Below are 21937 nucleotides of genomic sequence, written 5' to 3'. Positions count from 1 at the left end.
GACGTCATCAGTGATGATGACGATGACGATGCGGATGCCGGTGACGTCATCAGTGATGATGACGTCATCGGGGAGGTCACGTGACCTCGGCGGGGGTCACGTGACCTGGGGGTGTCACGTGACTTCGGGGGGCATCCGCATCGTCATCGTCGTCATCACAGATGACGTCATCAGTGACATCACTGATGACGTCATCAGTGATGATGACGATGACGATGCGGATGCCGGTGAGGTCATCAGTGACGTCACATGACGTCATCAGTGATGAGGACGATGACGATGCGAATGCCGGTGACGTCATCAGTGACGATGACGTCATCGGGGAGGTCACGTGAACTCGGCCGGGGTCACGTGACCTGGGGGTGTCACGTGACTTCGGGGGGCATCCGCATCGTCATCGTCATCATCACAAATGACGTCATCAGTGACGTCACTGATGACATCACCGACATCCGCATCGTCATCGTCATCATCGCTGATGACGTCATCGGAGTCCGCATCGTCATCGTCACTGATGACGTCATCAGTGACGTCACTGATGACATCATCGGCATGGTCACGTGACTCCCCAAGGTCACGTGACCCCCCCAGGTCACTTCACCCCCCAGTACCCTTCCCTCCTCCTCCTCAAGAGCTGCGCTGTAATTCGTTGTTACAGGGAGTTGTAAACGGCTTTCACTTTTTTAATGGTCCAAATGGGTGATTACACGGCGATAAATATAGCGGTGGAAAACTGCCCATTGACTCGGTGAGTTTTGATTGTGACCATTGGTGTGCTGTTGGCAAATTAGGTAATGGCAGACCTTTTCCCTGACCATCTGGCTTCAGGGAACAACGCGTCTAGATGTGCTTAAATATGTTTATATCAAGGTTCACAGTTGACCTCTCTCCATCGTTACACGAAGGCCGTCTCAAGCCGCAACAAACAGTAGTGAATATACAATGCATAATAACAAGCAGTGTCCAGGCGTATAGTCCGCAGAAGCCAATTTGAGCCGAAAAATGTTTTTTTTTTAGGTAGTTTGCATTTGGTCTATAATCCGCAGGGCCTGGTTTCCGCGCCCAGTGCATAGTCCGCCAAGCTGGTGCGTTGTTTCTTCGTGTTTTTTTTCCTGGGTGGCATTTTCTTCACAAGTTCTTCGGCGAATGCTATTGAGCCTGAAGAACTGCTCTTGAGGTCCATATCCAGCCACTGAGCACAGACACAAGCACCGAAAATAACACTTGGTGCCAAGTACAAACAAAGCACCTGGGCGGAAAGCCGTGATTGTCAAACGAGCAGAGTCGGGTGACGGCGACTGACTGCGTTGCACCCTTTCGACGCCTGCATCGCTGCAGTGGGTAGTCGTAGCTAGTCGTAGCGAGATGATCTTCACTCCAAGCAAGAAATCTTGCCATACCATAGTCATGATATGTGTGCAAGTTTTCGGCGACGTGGGCTCTCTCACGTTGGTGCAGTTGTCACCAAGAAAGGTACATATCAATATTGTTTGGCGTTTGAGGCTGAAACTATGACGCATATTTTATCTAAACCTATATTTGCCGGTCTGCGGCTACAAACATTTTCGTTGACGTTGCTTAGATGATGTAACCATTCAGGCCTCGCATTAAATGGTGTTGCGAACTCTTCGGTTGTATATGAAAACCAATTTTCGCCCTAATAAAATACATTTTCAAAAAAACACGTTCCTTCTGCTGATACATATCTTGCAATTTACAATGAAGAGGCCAAAAAAAAAATCAGCTGTGTACATCTACCACTTAGCATAAGCACCTATTGCCATCCATTCTTGAGCACACTCAAATATCAGCTTAGGTTGCTCTTGTTCTAGAAGCTTTGCCCTGTTTTACAAAAAGAAAAAAAAAACTTAAAAAAGCTTTACCTTTTTTCTTCTTCTGGCATTTAATACAGACTTGTTTATTTTGCACATCACACACAGCAGATATCACCGTGGTACATACAACTCGAACGGCCGATGAGACTATTTCTATTACGATAAAGCTTTCCACAAAACCCATAAGGACGTTTGTAGGGGTGCACAAGCACATCGAAATGAGATTGGCGCTTCCGGGGGCTTGTTTACATTATGCATAAAAACAGGACGATCGGCGACCAGCTGATCACAATATAACACCAAGGATACTTATGTTTTCGTACATAAAACGCAGGATAAAGACCTCAATCGTCCCTTGTATGCTGTAGCTATCATACTTTCCATCCAACTGCTTTTTAGCACAAGTAACTAGAACCGAAGAGTTCGCAACACCGTTTAATGCGAGGCCTGAATGGTTACTTAATCTAAGCAACATCAACGAAAATGTTTGTAGCCACAGACCGATAAATTTAGTTTTAGATAAAGTACGCGTCATAGTTTCAACGCGCCAACATTGTTGATATGCACCTTTCTTTGGACCCGCGTACATTCGGTTCAACTTGATGACAGCTGCACCAGCGTGAGAGCTCACGTCGAACACTTGCACACATATCTTGACTATGGCAAGATTTCTTGCCTTCGCCTGGCTTGAACACTTCATTTGTAGCATCACGGTAGGTCTTGGTTGAAGCGATGATCGTCTCGCACACGTAAGCAAACAGAGAACGACACGCTTTGTTTTATTTATACGCTACCGGTCTACGGGCGTCGCAAATCTATCCCCGTTTTCCGCCATGTTGGATCGATCGGAGCGCCCCCTATATTCGCTGAAACTCCTCATGCCCCTACTCTACAACAATACAAATACCTCGTTCATTAGACGTCTAAAGACTAGAGCACTATAGAGCTCCTTCGGGTCAGAGTAGCGCAATCTAGAACGCCATCTCTCGGCGACTAGCGGCGAACGCCCGGGGTCTCCAACTCCGGTCAGAAATGCAAGGGGAACGTGAAAAAATCATTGTTTCCTCAATATTGTGGAGATGTGCGGAACGTCAATAGTTTTTGACATGATAAAAGAGCAGTTTAGAATAATTTGCGCTAAGTTTCGTGCCATGTAAGGACATCATTGAAAAAGAATTGCCTGAGCGGCATTATGCAGCAGACGACGCGGTGACGTCGCACCGTCCACGTGACCCGCTACAGCCAACCCAGAAAGTCCATCTCCGCTGCGTACAAAAATCGTCTGCTTCAAACGCCATTGCCTTGAAAATTGCCTTCTCAAAATTTTCACAGGTATCCGATATTATGAAAACTTTGATAAAATGTTTAGTGCTTTACCAACTTCACGACAGACTAGTTTCGAAAAGTGTGAAGTTGGCGTTTATTTTTTAATCAGCCGTGTGGTGTCGATCTCCATGTCTTCTTCATAGGGCGGGCTGCCTCCTGGAACCCCGAGTACCACGTGACTCGCGCCGCGCTGCTCCGTGGGCCATGTTTTCGGCGAAACACGCGGATCAAAGGATTGCGCTACTCTGCTTCGTAGGAGCTATATAGTGCTCTATTAAAGACTACCGAAACCGACAGATTAATCTCTACGTCACTACCTATTTCGGAACACTTGCAAGACGAGGATGCAAAACGGTCAGTTTTCGTATTTCGCGTGCATTACTGGGCACAAAATAAGCCTCACATGATTCTACAAACAATTAGCGGTATACTAAGCCACCACTGCGTCGAGAAACACTCCTTTTAGAAAAAGTTTAGAATGATTCAGCATCTCGCGAGCTTTGAGTGTGCACGCGGCCAGAAGCAAGACAGAAAGCAGCAATTACGTCCAGCCGTCTGGCTGCCGAGCGCCGAGCCTCAGCTTCCATATAGGGCACGCTCCTTACGTAAACAAATATCTGCTAAACAGGCCGAGTACGCGCCATAACGGCCATACGTGTGCAAAAGGCCGTCGCACCGCACGCACCACTCCAGCAACGTAAGCGACGTAAGCGCACAGCCAACACCACGCACAGCACACTGCACTGCGTGCGTACAAAGAGTGAGGAGCATTTGCGCTTCCGCCACCTGCGCCCTGTCCGAAGCGGACACCGTAGTGCGCTGCGAACACGCGAAGAACGCATGATGTCAAGGAGCCAACGCCGCGTCGATGAAAGAGAGAGAAAGAGAAATGTCGTCTAGACGTACGAGTAAAACAAAACAAAAAAAAGTGTCGACGAAAATTAGTAATATGGTGGCTGAGTAGTAAGCTCTGTCGAGCATCGAATGTCGAAGAAACGATCTTCGGATGACATATCGATGAAACGAATGTCGAAGAAACGATCTTCCGATGAAACATTGCAGTGTCGCTGAAACAGTCTGTCTATGAAACCTTGTTCGACGAACTGATGGCCCATTATAAAACTGCGTGTCAAGAATGACGCGGCTTGCCACATGGAAAGTGGCGCGCCCTACATCATTGAGAGCGCGACAAAGAGCCACATAGGGACGGCCCCAAACCCCCGAACCAAACCAAGCAAAGTCATGCCAAAGTCAAACCAATCCAAACGAAATCAATTCAAGGACGGCTGCATGTATCAAGATAATAAATGCTGACAGTATTTTATAAACGCCGAGATGACTGAAAAACAATGTCGGCCAGTGATTCCCTAAATTGTAGCCTATTCCGGCAAGCACGGTCGATCAACAAAAGCAGAAGCAACTCGAGTGAGAAGAAAACTCGGCCACCGCGGCCTCTGTTCATAGAATAGCATACGACTGACATACATGTCAAAAAGGATTATGGTGAGATTTCAAACCGTCGTCATGTGAAACCACCCTACCTATACAAAAAAGCTATAGGAACGATGGACTAAAGGCAAAAACTACGGACCGCCAGATCCAATCACGAGCCACTTAGAAATTGCGCGGTCTTTCGCTTCGATGCACGTGTTAGTGCCCGCGTGTCGGATCACTGATGAGGGGACGGGTGGACAGTGATTCGAATCGAAGAGCACAGAATGACTCAACAATTTTGCATCGCAAAGAAAGCCACGAAATCTAGGCTCTCTTGCAGCGTCAAAGCTACAGCAATAATGGGCGCTTTTGGTTTTGAGCATTATTCGTCCAGCCCTAATCAGTGTTAAGCGTGTCACAGTATAGCGTGGAACGTGATTGGACCTGGCGGCCCGTGGCTTTGGCCTTTAGTCCATCATAGGGTGAGACAAGGTATAATATTACCGCTCTCCCCCGCCCCCCCCCCCCCCCCCCCAGAAAAAAAAAAGGTCGATGCATATGTTTACTATGTATACATTCTGCATAAACTTCTGTAGAAGTACGTGTGGGTGGCACAAAAAAAGAAACGGGGGTAATATATGTAGTAATTGCTTATCTGTGTATAAATGAGCGAGGAATGCACAGCGAGGCGATGCTCTAATCACTGCGACGTTGTCTGTGTAACCTGTCGGAAGGCGCGTTTGTGTTTTTCCGCCGCCCTTGACAGTAGGCGAAAGTTAAACACACCCACTTTCGTCAGCTTGCATTTAGTTTCTTTTGCAATTCATCCAGGTTTACGAAATTTGGTAGAAATGTGCTGGAGCATAAATATTAACATAGTACATTTCCTTCAAATTGGATTGGTGGCTCAGAAGTTCACTGTTTTGGGGTAATTTCCCCGCCGCACGACTCACGCGAAGACAAACCAACGGCTTGAGAGAAACAAAAGAAAAGCACAAAGAAAGCAACCGGCAAGTGTGATGACCTGTGAGTGTGAGGACCTGTGAGTGTGATGAGCGTGAAGACCTGTGTGAGGACTGTGAGGACCGTGAGGACCTGTGTGAGTGTGAGGACCGCGAGGACCTGCGAGTGTGAGGACCGCGAGGACCTGCGAGTGTGAGGACCGTGAGGAGCTGTGAGTGTGAGGACTGTGAGGACCTGTGATTGTGATGAGCATGATGACCTGTGAGTGGGAGGACCGTGAGGAGCTGTGAGTGTGAGAGCCGTGAGGATCGTGATGACCTGTGAGTATGAGGACCGTGAGCATCTGTGAGTGTGATGACCTGTGAGTGTGAGGACCATGAGGATCTGTGAGTGTGATGACCTGTGAGCCTGATGATTCGTGATGACCTGTGAGCGTGATGACCGTGATGATCTGTGAGCGTGACGACCGTGATGATGACGGCGAGTTAGTTTTGGTTTTGCGTTGAACCGTGAGGGTGAGTCCGGGTGATGACCCTATTTTGAATAAATCGTGATCGTGAGTGGGCGTGAGTTCTGATTGAGGAAAAAATGGTGATCGTGAGTTTGAGTGAGGACTGCCTAAAATGCCGACCTATGCTCAGCGGTGATTTCAGGTAGCGTGTTCCCACCTAGGCGCATCCTATCTTTTTTAGTAATTCGCGGCGCGTTCGCTGGAGAAAGAAGGGTGGCACTTCCTGAACCTTCTTCCATCATGTCTGTTTTGGCGGCAAAATTGCCGATGAAAGCCAAAATAGAAGTCACGTGCAGTTTTTCGAGTGGCCACTGCGGGAGAAATAGCGGCGTTGCAATCGCCATTAGCCCGGTTCTGGACTACGGATCGTTGACACTTTTTTAGAGCGGTCTCTATGGCAGTTCCCCAACTGAGTGGTTTAGTAACGTTGCCATTCACCAAGAAACTTTTTTTGTGTGTAATTTTAAGGGCAAAAGCGCGCGCTTTCTTTTAATCTCTCCTTAGCAAAACTTGATGACCTAACTGTAGGAGCGCAGTATCCGCCAATAATAATATTGGATATTTGAACGCAGCTCATAGGTTGGACCCGACCATTGTGTGAGCACTCGATTTGGGCTCGTGATAATCAAGAGATCGACAAGCATTCGAGTAGGCCCGTGCCATTGCACGTGTCCAGTCGCTGCAATGACGACAATAGCCGAACCATACCGATGTCTAGAACTCAGCGCGTGTCCTGTGCTTTGCAAACCGCAGCCTGTCGCTATGATTAACACTGGCGGCATATATTCGGCTCCAGATGGGAGGAACCGGTGGCCGAGTGGTCTAGCGCACACCAGCTCGGAGCACGGGGAGCGAAAGCTCGCGCTGCAGAACCCTAGGATCCTGGGTTCAATCCACACCCCTGCCCGTTTCGATCTGGATGAGCATTGTACCGGCGTGCGGTCGTGTATCACTACTGCGTGCTGCACGTTAAAGACCCCAGGTTAGCGGCTTTACTGTACTGTCCAAATTGCTCATCTACAACTGGGAGACAAGTCGCCCGTTGAGACACACTAAGTTCTAGCCTGTATAAACATACACACACGCCAATTTTTGTTTCGGCTCCAGATCACGCGGTTGCTTGTTCTGGCTACGAGTTCAAAGAGTGAACTCTGCTCGTTTTCCTTCAATTTTTTTTTCTGCGACTTCCATCGCGTATGGCGAAAAACGATCGTGTGTTCCATAGGTCATTAGCTACAGGGATTCGTTCTGAGCGGTATTTGCGCAAAGTACAGAAATTGTTGCATCACCCGTTCAAGGTCAAAAAACGACGTCATGACTGGTGTCAGTGCGGAGCACTGATCTCTATTGTAGTAGGCAGAATCGCGCATCGGGAGTCCGTTGCACCACCGGTGGCCATTGCTTGACACAAGGCAACACACGCAAGTCTAGGGGAGAAACGCGCAAAAGTACACATAAAAGGAAAAATACACACAAAAGTACACGCAAACACGCAAAAGCAAAAGTGAAGCTTCTGCACGACGCTCGAAGGCAAGTATTTTATGAGGTGCTGCGATCCTTATATCGGGCATTTGGAGATCAAATCAGTGTTTTTCAAACGTTCGAACGCCCATTAAAAAATCAAACGTGCAAGAGCACCCACATTTTGTGGTAGAGTAAACAAAGGAATTCGCTCTCAATAAGACTGTTATAAGTGAGTGCCAGCAGTTGACGAATGCCGAAAAAGTTTCATCTTTACGTCGGCTGTCTGGAAGTGAGCGAATTTCGCGTAGTAAGGCCGTCAGCTTGGGGTCTGCTAAACCCAATTCATCAAAACCGCCACCGATTCCGCGGTAACTCGAGGTAACTCTAGTCTCATTGAGATGCACTACGTTTTTGGACCGGCGGGGTCATTCTTGACCATAAAACATTTATTTATAAAAACTGCGAGGGCTGTCAGTTGCGCGTGTTACTGCTTCTCGTGAATCTCGCCCATCACGGTGCACTCTAAAAAAAAGGGGTGTGGACCTTACACCCCTTGTCACATATACGACACCCCCAAACTTCAGTTGGATGTACAGCGCACTGACGTAGTACCGACGCTACCAAATTTCACGAGCGGTTTGATAGCCGAGTCGTACAATTCATTAAAATACTTAATGCAAGTGTGACTGACTGCAAAAAAAAAAAAAAAGCTATCGGGGTTTCTTAGGCTCAACTGCAAAACCTGTGCGTTTTCTTTTCTGTAGACTTTGATACGTACTTTAGCTGTTTATTGTGTCATATCGCACCACCATCAACCCTCTCGCAAAGGTTGGGGCACTCAGTTCGACATGAGCGCGCGGTACGTCGAACTGAAGTTTTGGGGTGTCGTGTGTGTGACAAGGGGTGTAATGTCTACACCCCCTTTTTTTAGAGTGTGGTTCGTGATGGTCAGCTCCCACCTCACCCTCCTCACTCAATGGCACTTACTCCGCTCCAAAAACGTTTGTTGCCATCGGAAAAAAAGAAAAGCCTCTGAGTAGGTTGTTTTCAGCAGAGAGGGCACCGAAGGTATCTTCCACGCACGTGCATCGCAGGCGCCATTCAAGCCGTAAACAAAAAGAAGAGAGATAAAGAGAGAGGTAAGTGTTACAGGTCGCGAGCAACGACACGTGCATTCGGCCTCCACTATATTCAGCATACCCTTCAAAACGTTCCTTGACACAGAACAGCCAAAAGACGTCACAATCGCTTTCATTTTTCGCCGTACCAGATACAGTGTTTCCACACTTTCCCTTTATTTTTGATATTTCTACCGAAGATGTTGCGCAAATAGAAACGGCGCCTGGTTGATGTCCTGATCATCTAAGCGTTGGCGGGAAGTGTGGGGGGGGGGGGGGGGGGGGGGGAAGGGGGGGGGGGGACGCACGGCAGACTTTGCCCTCCAGTCTCACATTTCCCTTTCTGTTGTGACCCGAACAAAAGGTACCTCACTTTAACTTGGAACGCAGCGATGGCTAACACATTTATACGGTGTGATTGTTTCTGTCGTGACCCCGAATTTGCTCAACATTCGGACGTCGTCAGTCGTCCTGGTTTAGGAAGGGGACTGCAGCGCTTTGAGAGCTATTGATTTCACCCCACACCCGCAACTCTGCAGGCTTTTTTTTTTCGTGGTTTATGAGTACTAGAGTTTTGAAATCGAGTCAAATACTTGTTGCCCGAATACCAACTTGATTCAGACTTCGAATTTCTAGTATTCTAGTTCAAATAATTCGACACCTCGAATGCTGGTGGACAGATTCCGCCTATTTTTGAAAAACGCCCTCCATATAGTGACCAAGTCCCCGCAGGCATCGGATGAACATCAATAAAGCCTCCACTGAGATGTCTTAACGGACTAATTATTTTGACAAATTTACTTTGTTGTATTCCTCGAACAATCAGTCGCGCTCGAGCTCCTTCGACATGCCCAACGAAAACCCCCAAACCGCGCATGTCGCCATTTTGACTTCAACTACTTTGCGTCACTACCAAGTGGCTGGGGCTACAAACCAGTTGATGCATCCATAATATGTAGAAAATAATTGATCCCGCCTCGTCGACTCGTTCGTTAACCACTCGCTACCCCGGCTGTCAAGCCAGGGGCCGCGGCTAGGTGGCGGAGGACATCGCTCCCATTCAAGCAGCTCAACCGTATCTCTCAAGCCTTCCAGCAGCTGTCGACGGGGTGTGAACATCCACGCGTGAATAGAAGATTCTTCAGCTGCGCCTTAAGTTTTTCGCTGAAAAGAGGTCATTCAGGCCGTTTCTATTCGGACTCTTCATTCAACGTGCTTGCGGTGGAAGAAGCGCGTTTGCATTTTTTATTTGTTTTGCCGAGGCGTTTTTTTTTTTTTTTTTTAATGTAGATTAAAAGTAAAAGAATTCGTATTCGATATTCAATCTGAAATTTTAATTTTGGCAAATATTCCGCAACATTCGATTCGAACTCAATTAAAGCAAACATTTCACTATTGGCGCAACACTACTATTTCTGTATTGCCATAAGTGTAAAGAAAGCAAAACCTTCCAGCGCAGTCATGCTGCACTGGGCTACGCTTGCACTCCAGGAGTTCGCGTCTACTATTCAGACGTAGCAAACTACTCGTCAGATGTAAAGTGCTAACTTGAGCTAGTTGGTAAATCATTGTTTTATCTTAGTTTTCGTCAGACTATTTATATGACGCGATGTTTTATCTTAGCAATGTGCGCGGTTTTATCTTAGTACTCGCCAGAACTTCCAGCGCCGGCAATAACCAACATACAGGTACACCAGCTCCTGCATTCACCAAGCATTTTAACCAAATGCAATAAGTTTATCATTGGGGACTTTTAACAAACTGTTACCGTGTTTCGCGTACCGCACTACGGGAGCCTTTGAAGCATACTTTTAAGCGCGCGCGCCGCGGTCACAGTATCATCCGGGCACGCGCTTAAAAGCATATTTCAAAGGCTGCAGCAGTGCGGTACGCGAAACACGGTAGCAGTTTGCTAAAAGTTCCTACTCCCGAGCCATATTTTGCAAGCAGCCAGGATCTCGTTCAGTGCACCCATTAAATAATCACCCCGTGTGTTAGAAGTGTGAAATAGTTCTTTCTCGAACGGAAGGTCTGTGGGGCTTGGTCGATGTCAGTTATCAAAACCGTGCAGATGTCCTCGTGAAGGATTGAGAGTGCATGGCTCCCGCGAAGCATTACATCTTAAAAAATGAGTTATAAAAAATAAGGATAAACAAGAAAACTACGCAAGTTAGAAGGAACCGTAACGCTGCGGGCATGCCCCACGGACGCGCGCGCAAGAGCAGCCTGCTCCTGCTCAGCTCCTGCCGGGAGAGGCAAGCATCCTCGCGTGGTTCGTGCCGAGCCAACGAAAGTAGCTGTGGTCGAACTTCCAGCACACCACCGGCACCAAACGGCGCAGCGTGCTGTTCGCTGCTGAAAGACATCGGAGTAGGAGGCACAACCTCGCAGTTCCCTACTTTCAATTCGCAGTTTTAACAGTTTCCAGAGGCCTCCAAATGACTAAGCATGTTCGGACGTGCACACACTCCGCTGTTTGCATTTCATTTGAACCGAATGGTACTACACTATGTTTTGTGAAGAAACACAAACAAATTAAATTTATCTATGACTTTGGTATCTGATGTATCAACTAGTTATGAAGATATTAGGAAAGTTCTGCATTGTCATAGTAACCAGTGTTGCGGAGTTGCCACTCCGGAGTTGGAATGATTCCGGAGTCATTCCGAATTTTCGCGACCCTGGAATGGAATGGGAATGGAATGGCGGCAGCGTTAGATGCCTTTTGCCCGGAATGGAATGGTAATGGAATGGGCTCGGTTCTTCTATTTTTTATATTTCTTTTAGTGTTTATGATCAGCGAATTTGAGCCAGTCAGTGAGCCAGTTGCTCAGAAATAAAATGAGCGGGCGGGAAACAGCGTACCCGCGTGGAGCTCTAACAGAGTTGTACGCCAAAAATGCAGTACCAAAAAAGTGTCGAAGCAAAGAGCAGAGGGGGGAGGGAAGGGGAGGGGGGGGGGGGAAGGTGGCGGTGGCGCTTTTCGTGCAGGCGACGGGCTTTACTGGCGTTACATTTTGAGGAGCGTTGTTTAGCAGGCGGCCAAACCTGCTGCCCTCCACGTTCATTCGCGCGCACTCATTTGAAGCGAGAACAGTGGGTTTGCCTCGGCAATAAAACAAAGCAAGATTCACTTCTCTCTTCTCCTCTTGCGTTTTTTGTTGTTTTTTTTTTTTTTTTTGCTCCGACACTTGTTTTATTATTCTGCATTTTTACGTGTAAGTCCGCCTGTTACTTTGTCTTAGTTCCGATGCTTGTTTTCTGTGTTACATGTTTTACATTCAAGTGGGTTAGGGTTACAGTCAAGCTAGCGGGTTCCCGCTCATTTCCTTCGTTTTAGATTGCCCACTTTGTTTCACCTTGCGATGGACCTCTGCGGACGCTACGAGTCACCCCAGGCAATCCAGCACGTTGAGGCGGACTACACGCCCGGCGCGTCGCTGCGCCCCCGGGTCACGCGACACTCGGAAGGCACTGGATTGGTTTCGATGGCTCTCGTGCTGTCTGTCGCGGTTCATCGTAAAGTGAAGTAGATTGTCGTCACAGCTCTTGTGGCGTAACCGAACTGACTAGACCTGCAGAAAGACTGTTTCGTGACATGGTCTCTCGTGCTGCGCCGTAGAGGTTGCACTTTGTCAGAGGATGCGTTGCTGCCACTGTGCCTGAAGTCGCTTCCAGCAGCGTACTAGCCGTATTGCTGTGCAGGTATTTAAAGAATACAGAAATTAATATAGCTTATTTCTGTGCCACGCACGAACTGGATATTTTTATGGTCTTATCAAACAAACACGCTGGCCGCGTACTTACGTCCTAGAAGACAAATGCAAAAAAAAAGTTTGCCCCGAAATATTAGTGGATTTACGTTTTGGTGATTGTTGCGAGCCACGTCGTCGGAAGACCGATGTTTTGAACAAGCATCGATATATCAATCGGCTTTCTCGATGTTTGCTGTGTTATGTAAACGAACACTTTGGGCCACCTGCGCTCCGCGTAATAAAATCAGTGCTTTTTTTAAGCATTTTGTATTTTGTTGCAATTGTCTATGCGTTTGATAATGTCAGCTTTATAGTGCTTATGCCGGCAACACAATGTAGCTGTCAAGAACCAATTTTTACGTTTAGTAAGTAGAGGAATGGAGTGGAACGATTCAGCCATTCCAGGGGTGGGAATGGGCCCAGTGTCCCCATTCCTAGGAGTTGAAAGGAATTGAATTATCGAAAACTCTAATTCTCCGGAATGGAATTGGAATGGAATGGGGTGCCCATTCCGCAACACTGATAGTAACCTGACTTTGTTTATCCTGTTTAATTACCAAAAATGGTTGGGATGTCTGAATAACAGAAGCTCTCTTTGTTCACAGAAAATGAGACGTTTCGTACAGTTTATTAAAAAAAAAGACGTTTCTTAGTTATAATAAATCTTTGTGTAATATTGCCACGCTCGTCGGCGAGCGACCGCGCGCGTGGCCGAGTGGTTACAGTGCTTGACTGTCGCGCAGAAAGTCTGGGTTCGAGTCCAGTTAGTGGAATGCTCTTTTATTTGTTCTTTCATTGCGTTCTCGTGAGTTCGAGATAATAACGGAGCGTCGCGGGCGTCGGAGTCGGCGTAGCGGCAGAGTCGAACGCTGGGCGAAAACTGACTGCAGATCAGCACGCGGAGTCCCTTATGTACGCGCGTTGGGTTCTGGAACAATCGGCCTAGATTGTTCGGCGACTGGAACATTCGGAACTCGATCTGACGTGAATGTTCTCGAACTCACGAGAACGCAATGAAAGAACAAATAAAAGAGCATTCCACTAACTGGACTCGAACCCAGACTTTCTGCGCGACAGTCAAGCACTGTAACCACACGGCCACGCGCGCGGTCGCTCGCCGACGAGCGTGGCATTACTCCCCCCTTTAAAAAGGCATCGTCTCGATGCCACGTAAAAGGCAACAAAACAGAACGAAACAAACAAAAAATGGGAACATACGGAGGCTCGCGAGACACAATCGTATCAAGCGGTGCACAAGATCACAGTTCGAAGTCTTATCGCGCGTAGTACGGCTTGAGGCGCACGACGTGGACGACTTCCGGTCGTGGAGCGCGGCGTGATGAAGTCCGTATTCCGTCGGGCATCACCTCGTAGTTCAGATCCCCGAGTCGACGAAGTACTTTGTAGGGTCCGAAGTAGCGCTTTAGGAGTTTCTCACTGAGACCACGGCGACGGATCGGTGTCCGCACCTCCACCAAAATGTCACGGGTAGTGACCAATAAACAATAATAAACAGAAAGAAATAAACGTTTAATGTGGCGAACTTGTGCCAAAAATAAAAGGGTACAAAAGATAATAACGGAGCGTCGCGGGCGTCGGAGTCGGCGTAGCGGCAGAGTCGAACGCTGGGCGAAAACTGACTGCAGATCAGCACGCGGAGTCCCTTATGTACGCGCGTTGGGTTCTGGAACAATCGGCCTAGATTGTTCGGCGACTGGAACATTCGGAACTCGATCTGACGTGAATGTTCTCGAACTCACGAGAACGCAATGAAAGAACAAATAAAAGAGCATTCCACTAACTGGACTCGAACCCAGACTTTCTGCGCGACAGTCAAGCACTGTAACCACTCGGCCACGCGCGCGGTCGCTCGCCGACGAGCGTGGCAATATCAGGACCAGGCGGATTATTTCGGTCGCGCACCAGTCACCTAGCTCTGTTTGGAGAATTCTGTTTGTCCTTTGTCTTCCTTGTTCCCCTTCTCCACGGAGTATTATAGTCATTCTTATCCAGCTCGCTGGCACCTTTGCTTTACTCGCATTGTCATTAAAACTTGGTGTTTTTAAGTACCTTTAGAGTGCCTACCAAAAGCTTATGTTCTTGACGAATAAAATTAACCCTGTTTTTTAACCAATAAGCATGCCTGTATTTTCATCTAAGATAACCGTTTTCTTATTTTGACCAAAAGCTTGCGGATATTTCCTCTTATACTATAAACATGTTTACAGTGTACATTTGACCACGGTCCCAATAGGACTTGGACCTGCCCAGAGGTCCTTGCCTCGTATTCCGCGGGCTCCTTGAATTGCCACGCTCCTTACAGGCGTGTGTCCCGATCATTCGGAGTCAGACCTAAATTTTCGCAACGTTGTGAACAATAGCATGTACTCGCTGAACGGGCCTTTTTTTTTTTCTTTTCACAAGGACTGACTACAACAATTCACTAAGTGATGGAGCGAAGCCATTTAATTCCCCGATTCAATGTAGGCGCCGTCCTTTTGGTGGCTAGTGGATAGCGTCTGCAATTAATGATGGTTCAAAAATAAACTTGCTGAGCTTGAGACATATTGTCAGGTCGCCATGACGTTAGGCTTTTTCGCCGAATCGCTGGGGACCTGAGAATCGTTGGCTGCGATCTGTTGACTGCGATGGCTCATTCCCCTTAACGCTCAGTCAGTGCGAAATAAATGTGCGTGCCTACTCCTCTCTCTATTTCGGACAGATGGCGAAAGAACAGGTTCTCCATCTTCAAGAACAGCAACATTCCTGGACCCGAACCGAACCTCTTATTCGGAAACTCTTTGGAGATAATGCAAAAGGTACTGATAACATATTCCCTGCATAAGTACAGATGCCAGATGAATGTCACTCTTGTTTCTTTAATACTGTGACGTCGCATATGCTATACTACCTGCAGCAAGAGGCTGCTATGCAGACTGAATCAGTGACTCTCTCATATTCGGAAAATATTGTGATGCCTTTGTCTCATTTTCATGCATCATCTCTTTATTGTCTTCCCCAAAGACACAAATTCGGTCTCGACAACCTTATGCCAGAGTCCCGCTAGAGCGACAAACAGAAACAACCGACATGGACATGTTTCGAACACATTTTTTATGCTGGCGATGGTACCTTTGGCAGCCGTTTAGTCGTTCGTTGCTCGCGAAGTAAGCACGAGGGATCACAAGCCTGCCAAAGATACCCTCGCGTGCATGATGTTCGTGTTTGAGCATAGCCTGCTTTATTCTACAAAACCTGTCAAAACGCGAAAGGCTCTGGTTTGACGCTTGTCGCTCTCGTTTGTTTCTGTTCGTCGCTCTAGTGGGACTCATGCATTAAGGAGACCATAGCTTTTTCTATATACTTGGAAGAGTTGCTCTAATACTTGCACGAAAGCACTAAATTCAGATGAATCCACGAACCTAGTCGAAACTCCTCGAAAGAACTTGAGAAGGGCCACCTGGGCCGGTTTGCTAGAACAGCGTCTCACCTGAGACTGAGTGAAAGAAAACAGTGCAAAGGGTGGGGCGCGCGACTGTCTTGAGACGCGGCTTGAGTCTCGCTCAGCTCGAGCGCTGGCTTTGGCATTGCTTTCTTTCCCACAGTCTCAGCTGAGACACTGTTTCTAGAAAGTCGGACCTGGAGGCCTCATAGTGGCGGGGGACGTTTCGATAAGCTTCTTCAGAACCGATGAAGCTAAGTGTCTTATACTTAGTTTCAGCACAAGTCCAGACGCAGACGACGCTGCGAGCTAATGGGACCAACCATGCAGCGCCAAATGCGCCACTTACTGTACTTTTTTCTGTTTCTGATTGGTTCAGTGATGACAGAACATGTACACAAACACGACGAACAACTGGACGGTGCGCTTCTGACGTTGTCTGATTTGTCGCATCAGCTTGTAGTTAGAACTTCCGACTGGGCGAGTTGGTTGTTCATGTTAGTCGAGCGGACTAAAAAAAAAAACGTCACTCAAGCTTTCACACACACAAGAAACACAACTCTCACACGATCTCTGCGTGAGCGCTGTGCGATAGTTGTGTTCCTTTTGTGTGTGAAAGCTTGACCGGCAGTTTTTTGAGAGCGCTGAAACGTCGACAAACAGCTTGTAGTGTCCGCAGCGTCTGGACCACGAATGTCTGGACTTAAATTGAAACGATGTATAGTGAAACCTCGACCCGCATGAGCTAAGTCTCTTCACAAAACCTCGGTCTCTTAAGCTTCCATGGAGATCGAGGCTTTTTTCATTGAAGCTTGTGCTATGGGTTAAGCTTGGTTAAGCGTGTATATCGTTAGTGCGCCAATTATATATATATTTTTCTTTGTTCAGTCCATAGATATTTCTATATATATATATATACAAGAAGGATCTATGGACTGAACAAAAACAAGGAAAGGTTTATTGATGATTCGCGAGGATATAATTGAATAGCTAATTAAGTGTGAGTGACTAAATTGCTCAATATTGATTTTAAACGGATGGCTTCGATTATAATTTCGTTGAGCATCATCAAAACCTACTAAGTACACCCATATCAGAATGAGATAAGCCATGCACGCTCACCATATTACGGCGACCCGAAAAGAATTCTCGACTTGAACGCGTTTCAAAGTTACGCTTTTTCTTATCGGAGCGAATCCCGCGCGGGCACTCCCGGCCTTGGTGTCTAACCCCTTGGCTACTAATAGGGAGTTTTCATATATCGTTTTTGCCGTCGCGCAACGCACTCCGCAACACGCTAGCCTATCCGGAGCTCTAAAGTCCAGGCCATCGGTGCGCAGGCGCAGTAGCGGCTCAGGGCTTAGCGGAGGGGGAAACGCCTGGTCTGCGAAAACTTCCTAATAACTCGTGTGACGAGTGCAGCCCTTACGGACAATCAAGTCCGATCCCGAGTGAGACTTGCGTTTCGGTTTCGGCGCTTGCTTAGCGGCGCTCTCTTGCAGATGGGAAAACCAGCCCTGTTAATCCATTTACCTTGAGCAGTTTGCTCGTTTGTTTTGCTGTTTGCGAGAGAGAGAATGCTCCGTTTAGCCAAGAAAATAAAAGCAGCCGCCTGTGAGCGTTCACGCTAAAGCAACGTGGCTTTGGTGCGAAGGTCTGTGCTTTAGCCGACAAAGAGATGCAAAACCTTCTTTTCGAAAGGGATTAGTGCTCAGGCATCGAGGACAACGAATCCTTCGGCCATTTTGATTGTTTTCTTTTTTTTTTAATTGGACGTTAGTTTGATGGGCAGTGACAGGAGTGAGAAAAAGAAAAAGGAAACGAATCCTGCAAGCATTCCATTAACGTCGGCATCCGCACGTCGGTGGGACCTTGCCCAGAGGTCCTGATTTAGAGCAAGATATGTGACATTTGGTAGTCGAAGAAATAGTTTTCTGGGATTTGAATGCAAATTTTCCGTTTAAAATAAAATTTTGTTGCGCGTTCCGCGAATAAAAAGATGACTAGGCAAAGGGGCTAAAACGCTCAACGTTCGTGAGTCTTCAGACTAGCACCGACGTAAAAATGCGAACCTTGTGTAACAGTACGGAGGCTTTTTTTATCTAGCCTCTTCTACGTGCGATGCGTGGCGCCGCAATCACGTTGCGCGTTTTAGAAAATTAGGGCGGGATATCCCGAGCGGTGATGCGCTCCGATAAGATACCGAAACCCAGAAACACGTCCAAATTGCGAATTTTTATCAAAATATCCTAAACTTCTCCGCTTGCCTTATATTTGGGTGTATATAATAGTCTTCGATGGTGCCCAGCAAGATATTTATTGCAACCATGCCGTTATGATCAACAACTAACAATTTATTTAGTTAAAATTAACTATTTGCCTAATTATACTGAAAGCTAATCATTTTGTTTAATGGGGCCTTTGACACAAACCACTACGACATCAACCTTTTTTTTCTTTTTCTTTTTTCTGTGCGATCCGTAATTTTCGCGGGAGCAACTGCACACTCTTCCGGGAACACCATGTAAATGTTTATTGTCGTACTCGCGTTTTCAATTTGCTTCACTGCTTTTCTTGGGGGGGGGGGGGGGGGCACTGGATAGCACTTCTGCTTTATTTATTATAATTTTTAATTATAGGGTGACGTCGTTGCGTTCAGTGATTGGACAAAGGAATATGGAGATGTCGTTGGGTAAGACATTTTTCTGAACCTCGCCATTCCACTTCCATGTAAGGTCCCAATGTATTTACGAAAGAGCTCCCGCGGACTCCGCGCGCTCCTGCGCCAGTCTTCGTTGTCCAAGGTGCCAGACTGGAAGGGGAGAGGTCGTTTCCCTGACCCCAGTTCAAAAATACCAGAGATTGATGCCGCGTGTAAATTCCGGCGCAGTGCGCATTACGGCCTTATGCGGGTGCATATAGTGACGGAACAACACGACCAGAATAGATAGAAGAATAGTCAGAATCAGTGATGGCCGCATCATGCTGACCCCCTTGACCCCGCTCTTGACGTTTTATTCGCCGTGTATTTCATTTATTCCTCCGTCGTTGGGTTCAATTTTGGGGGTTTTGTTCCAGGTTCTTCAGCGGAGCATGTCCCTGCATCTTGGTCAAAGATGTCGATCTCATTCGCTCTATTCAAATGAAGGACGCCGGCAACATTTCGGAACGAACTGTAAGTACATACCGTCCTTCAGCATCCACCCAGGAATAAGTGTGTTGAGACAGCGTGAAGTTAGCGAGCCCCAGAAGGCGTCTAGCTGCTGTCTTCGAAATAGATAAGAGAGCCAATGCAGCGCCACCTCTAGTCTGTATTGTTTAGGGTACACCCCGCAGTACGACCACGACGGGACGCCGGTACAACTCCCATTCAGATCGAAACGGATGCTCATAGGGATTTTAACTCAGTATCCCCGGGTTCTGCAGTGCGATCTTTCGCTCCACGTGCTCCGAGCTTTCATCTTCACTATAGGGGGCCGGATGGCGTACAGCTGCTCTCCAAGCCTGGCGCAGGTGAAACCACCGGCAGTCCGATGCTCGTCTCGGAAATCGGGCGTCTGCTGGGCTTTATAGTGTATTCAATCGATGTTTTGGCCAATGATTTATTGTGTCTTTGAGTGTGCTTTAATGATCCCGTTTCGCACTAATTATCGATAATACGAAATTTGAACGTGGGACATCTGCACATTTCATTAACTAGAATATCAATATTTTCACATCCAATAGCATGCCAGGGGACTTCTCGCGTTTGCACGGGCTGGTACTGCGAAGCCAGCAGGCTCTCTTCAGACGACAAGAATAAATACTGCGCCCTGAACGCTTTTCAAAAGCAGCGCTTGGAAGAGTTGAAAAGCCTGTCAAGCGCTCACTTCGGCGACAGGCCGCTTCCTTCCGGTGGCTTCATACCTGTTTCTCAATGCGCCATCCTGCGCACTACAGGGGTAGTAAATATATCAGCCTGGACTTTAGAATTGAAGTACCATAGAACACGAAGAAAGAAAGGACAGGATAGGACAGGGGCCATCTTTAAAGTTCTTTCATGCTTACGGGATTTGCTTTGTTTGGGAGGAGACGAACCCGAACGTGCTGGGCTGTGGGCACCGCACTTTGCCTCGGAGAGGACGTGACATATCATTTGAGTCAGTTGTTCACAACAAACGCACAGAACTGGCATGCGCATGAATCTGGTCTGCCAAGTTTGTAGGCGATGCGCACTTGGCAGGCGATAAACGCAAGTGCGATTGAACACGCCATGAGCAATCGCCGAGCTCTATACAATAGAACTCAGTGACACCATGCAAAAGGTTCAGCCAGCATAAAACTTTCGCCTTATAAAACGGATGACGCGGCATTTGTTTTTACCTTCACGTACACGCAGTATATGCTGCAACGAGAAAACAAAATTTGTTTAAAAAATGGAGTCGTGTTATGCTTTGCGTGGATAGACCTCGCTATCCATACAGAAAAGGAAAAACAGTTTGCCTCCTCCACAGATTATTACGCAGCGGAAAGGAAGTACATGGCGGGTTTAGCGTTAAATTCATTGCGATCTGGTTGTCGTTTTTAACGTAATTCTAAACTAAATGCCCTTGATTAGGACAGCGGAATACTGATAAGTTCTATTAATTTTGTTAAATATATTAGGCAAGATGTTATGAGTCTCCAAGAACTACATATTAAGATATAAGTTGGAAGTTCAGGCATTTTCGAGCCGCAGAGGTAGGCCATTGGCGTAGCAGAAGGTTGAAACTCCGGCGGAAGCTTTCAGAACTAAATCAGTATTTTATTTTCTGGAATGAACCGCTTTAGTTCTATCCTCATTCTCACAACGAACTTACTCTTTTATTTCGTTCGTTTCGAATATATTTATACCTGGCGTGCTCCTTCATTTTTTCCTCTAGATGGAGTCGGTGTTTTCGATTCTGCATATCATCACGAAAATGCACCTCCAGTCCGGATCCGGTGATAACGTAAAAAGGATCCGCAGACTAATTCCCACCATGTTCAAGTCCACCAACCTGAAAAAGGTAAAAAAAAGTTGCGAAGTTTTTTTTACTGTTCTTGATTACAATGTCGGGAATCGCGTCGGGGAAAACATGTAAAGTGCACGTTCATTGTCATCTAAATAATTTCTCCTAAATTCTCTCAATCGCACGACGAGGGAGAGAGACAGGGCGTAAGGTATCGTATTATACTCCTATTTAAACTGCCACTGACAACCCCAATATTGATATATTTCGTTTTGATTATTGCACATGACTGAAAAAGGATTTGAAACGCTCGCCACAATTTATGACGTAATGAGATAAATGGTGCGCTCCTTGGCTTTTTGGATGACTTCAAACAGGAAGTGTCGTTTAACTTTGAACCTTTCCCCTTCGTCGTTTATGGACAAGCGCACGTGCTAAGCGGCCAACCGCGAAACTATTTTACGAGACCTTTCTCCGCGTGCAGTCGAGGCGTAACTCTTCAGAGCCTCTTCCTTTTGGCAGGGTTAGTGGGTCTAAAACGAATTTTAAAAAGTAAAGAAGGGAACGACGGTGAGGGGCGATGTCGCAAAGGTGCTGCCTGAGAGGTTCATATCCGACAGGCTATCCGACACCTAGAACAACTTCTCCGATGCGTCCTCGACTTCCCCGTCATGCGCACCCCTCTCAACACCCTCAGCACAGCAGCCGGGTGCCGCCATGTTGAAGGTATAAAGAAAAAGCTAGGAAACGGTTGATGTTACGTAAGTAACACCCCCGGTTTCGGATTTTCATATTTAGAAGTCAGAATAGTAGTGCCTTTGCAGGCGTCGGAAAGCCAAAGTATTTTATGAGTGACAATAATAACCATTACAGACATGCAACTTTCGGCACCTCTTAACTTTTTCAAAAATACATGCGTCAATTAAGCCCACACCACCCCCCCTCCCTCCCCCCCCCCCCCCCCCCACCAAAAAAAAAAAAAGCGAGGAGGAGTTTAAATTGAGGGAGGCGGACACAAACTTAGACAACCTCTTTTGAACGCCCTTTTTTTTGCGATGAGTATTTTTTTTTTTTTTGTTTTACTGCTTGTTTCCGAAGCGTTTGAGACGGCAACAAAAT

The 21937-nt window shown here is 47.0% G+C and overlaps 1 protein-coding gene across 2 annotated transcripts in view; it reads left to right on the top strand.

The window, feature by feature from the left end:
• Positions 1 to 21937, top strand: part of LOC115331978 (cytochrome P450 3A4-like) — a 54930-nt gene that overhangs the window by 7571 nt on the left and 25422 nt on the right. For both annotated transcript variants that reach the window (XM_040213158.1, XM_040213157.1), the window contains exons 2-5: positions 15129 to 15225; positions 18488 to 18540; positions 18927 to 19023; positions 20750 to 20875. In XM_040213158.1, the coding sequence (XP_040069092.1) occupies positions 15129 to 15225; positions 18488 to 18540; positions 18927 to 19023; positions 20750 to 20875 (373 nt within the window). The remainder of the gene's footprint in view (positions 1 to 15128; positions 15226 to 18487; positions 18541 to 18926; positions 19024 to 20749; positions 20876 to 21937) is intronic.

The sequence above is a fragment of the Ixodes scapularis genome, unplaced genomic scaffold, assembly GCF_016920785.2.
Source record: "Ixodes scapularis isolate PalLabHiFi unplaced genomic scaffold, ASM1692078v2 PGA_scaffold0__279_contigs__length_252992795, whole genome shotgun sequence".
NCBI classification, from domain to species: domain Eukaryota; kingdom Metazoa; phylum Arthropoda; class Arachnida; order Ixodida; family Ixodidae; genus Ixodes; species Ixodes scapularis.
This window is presented reverse-complemented; position numbering and strand designations above follow the sequence as displayed.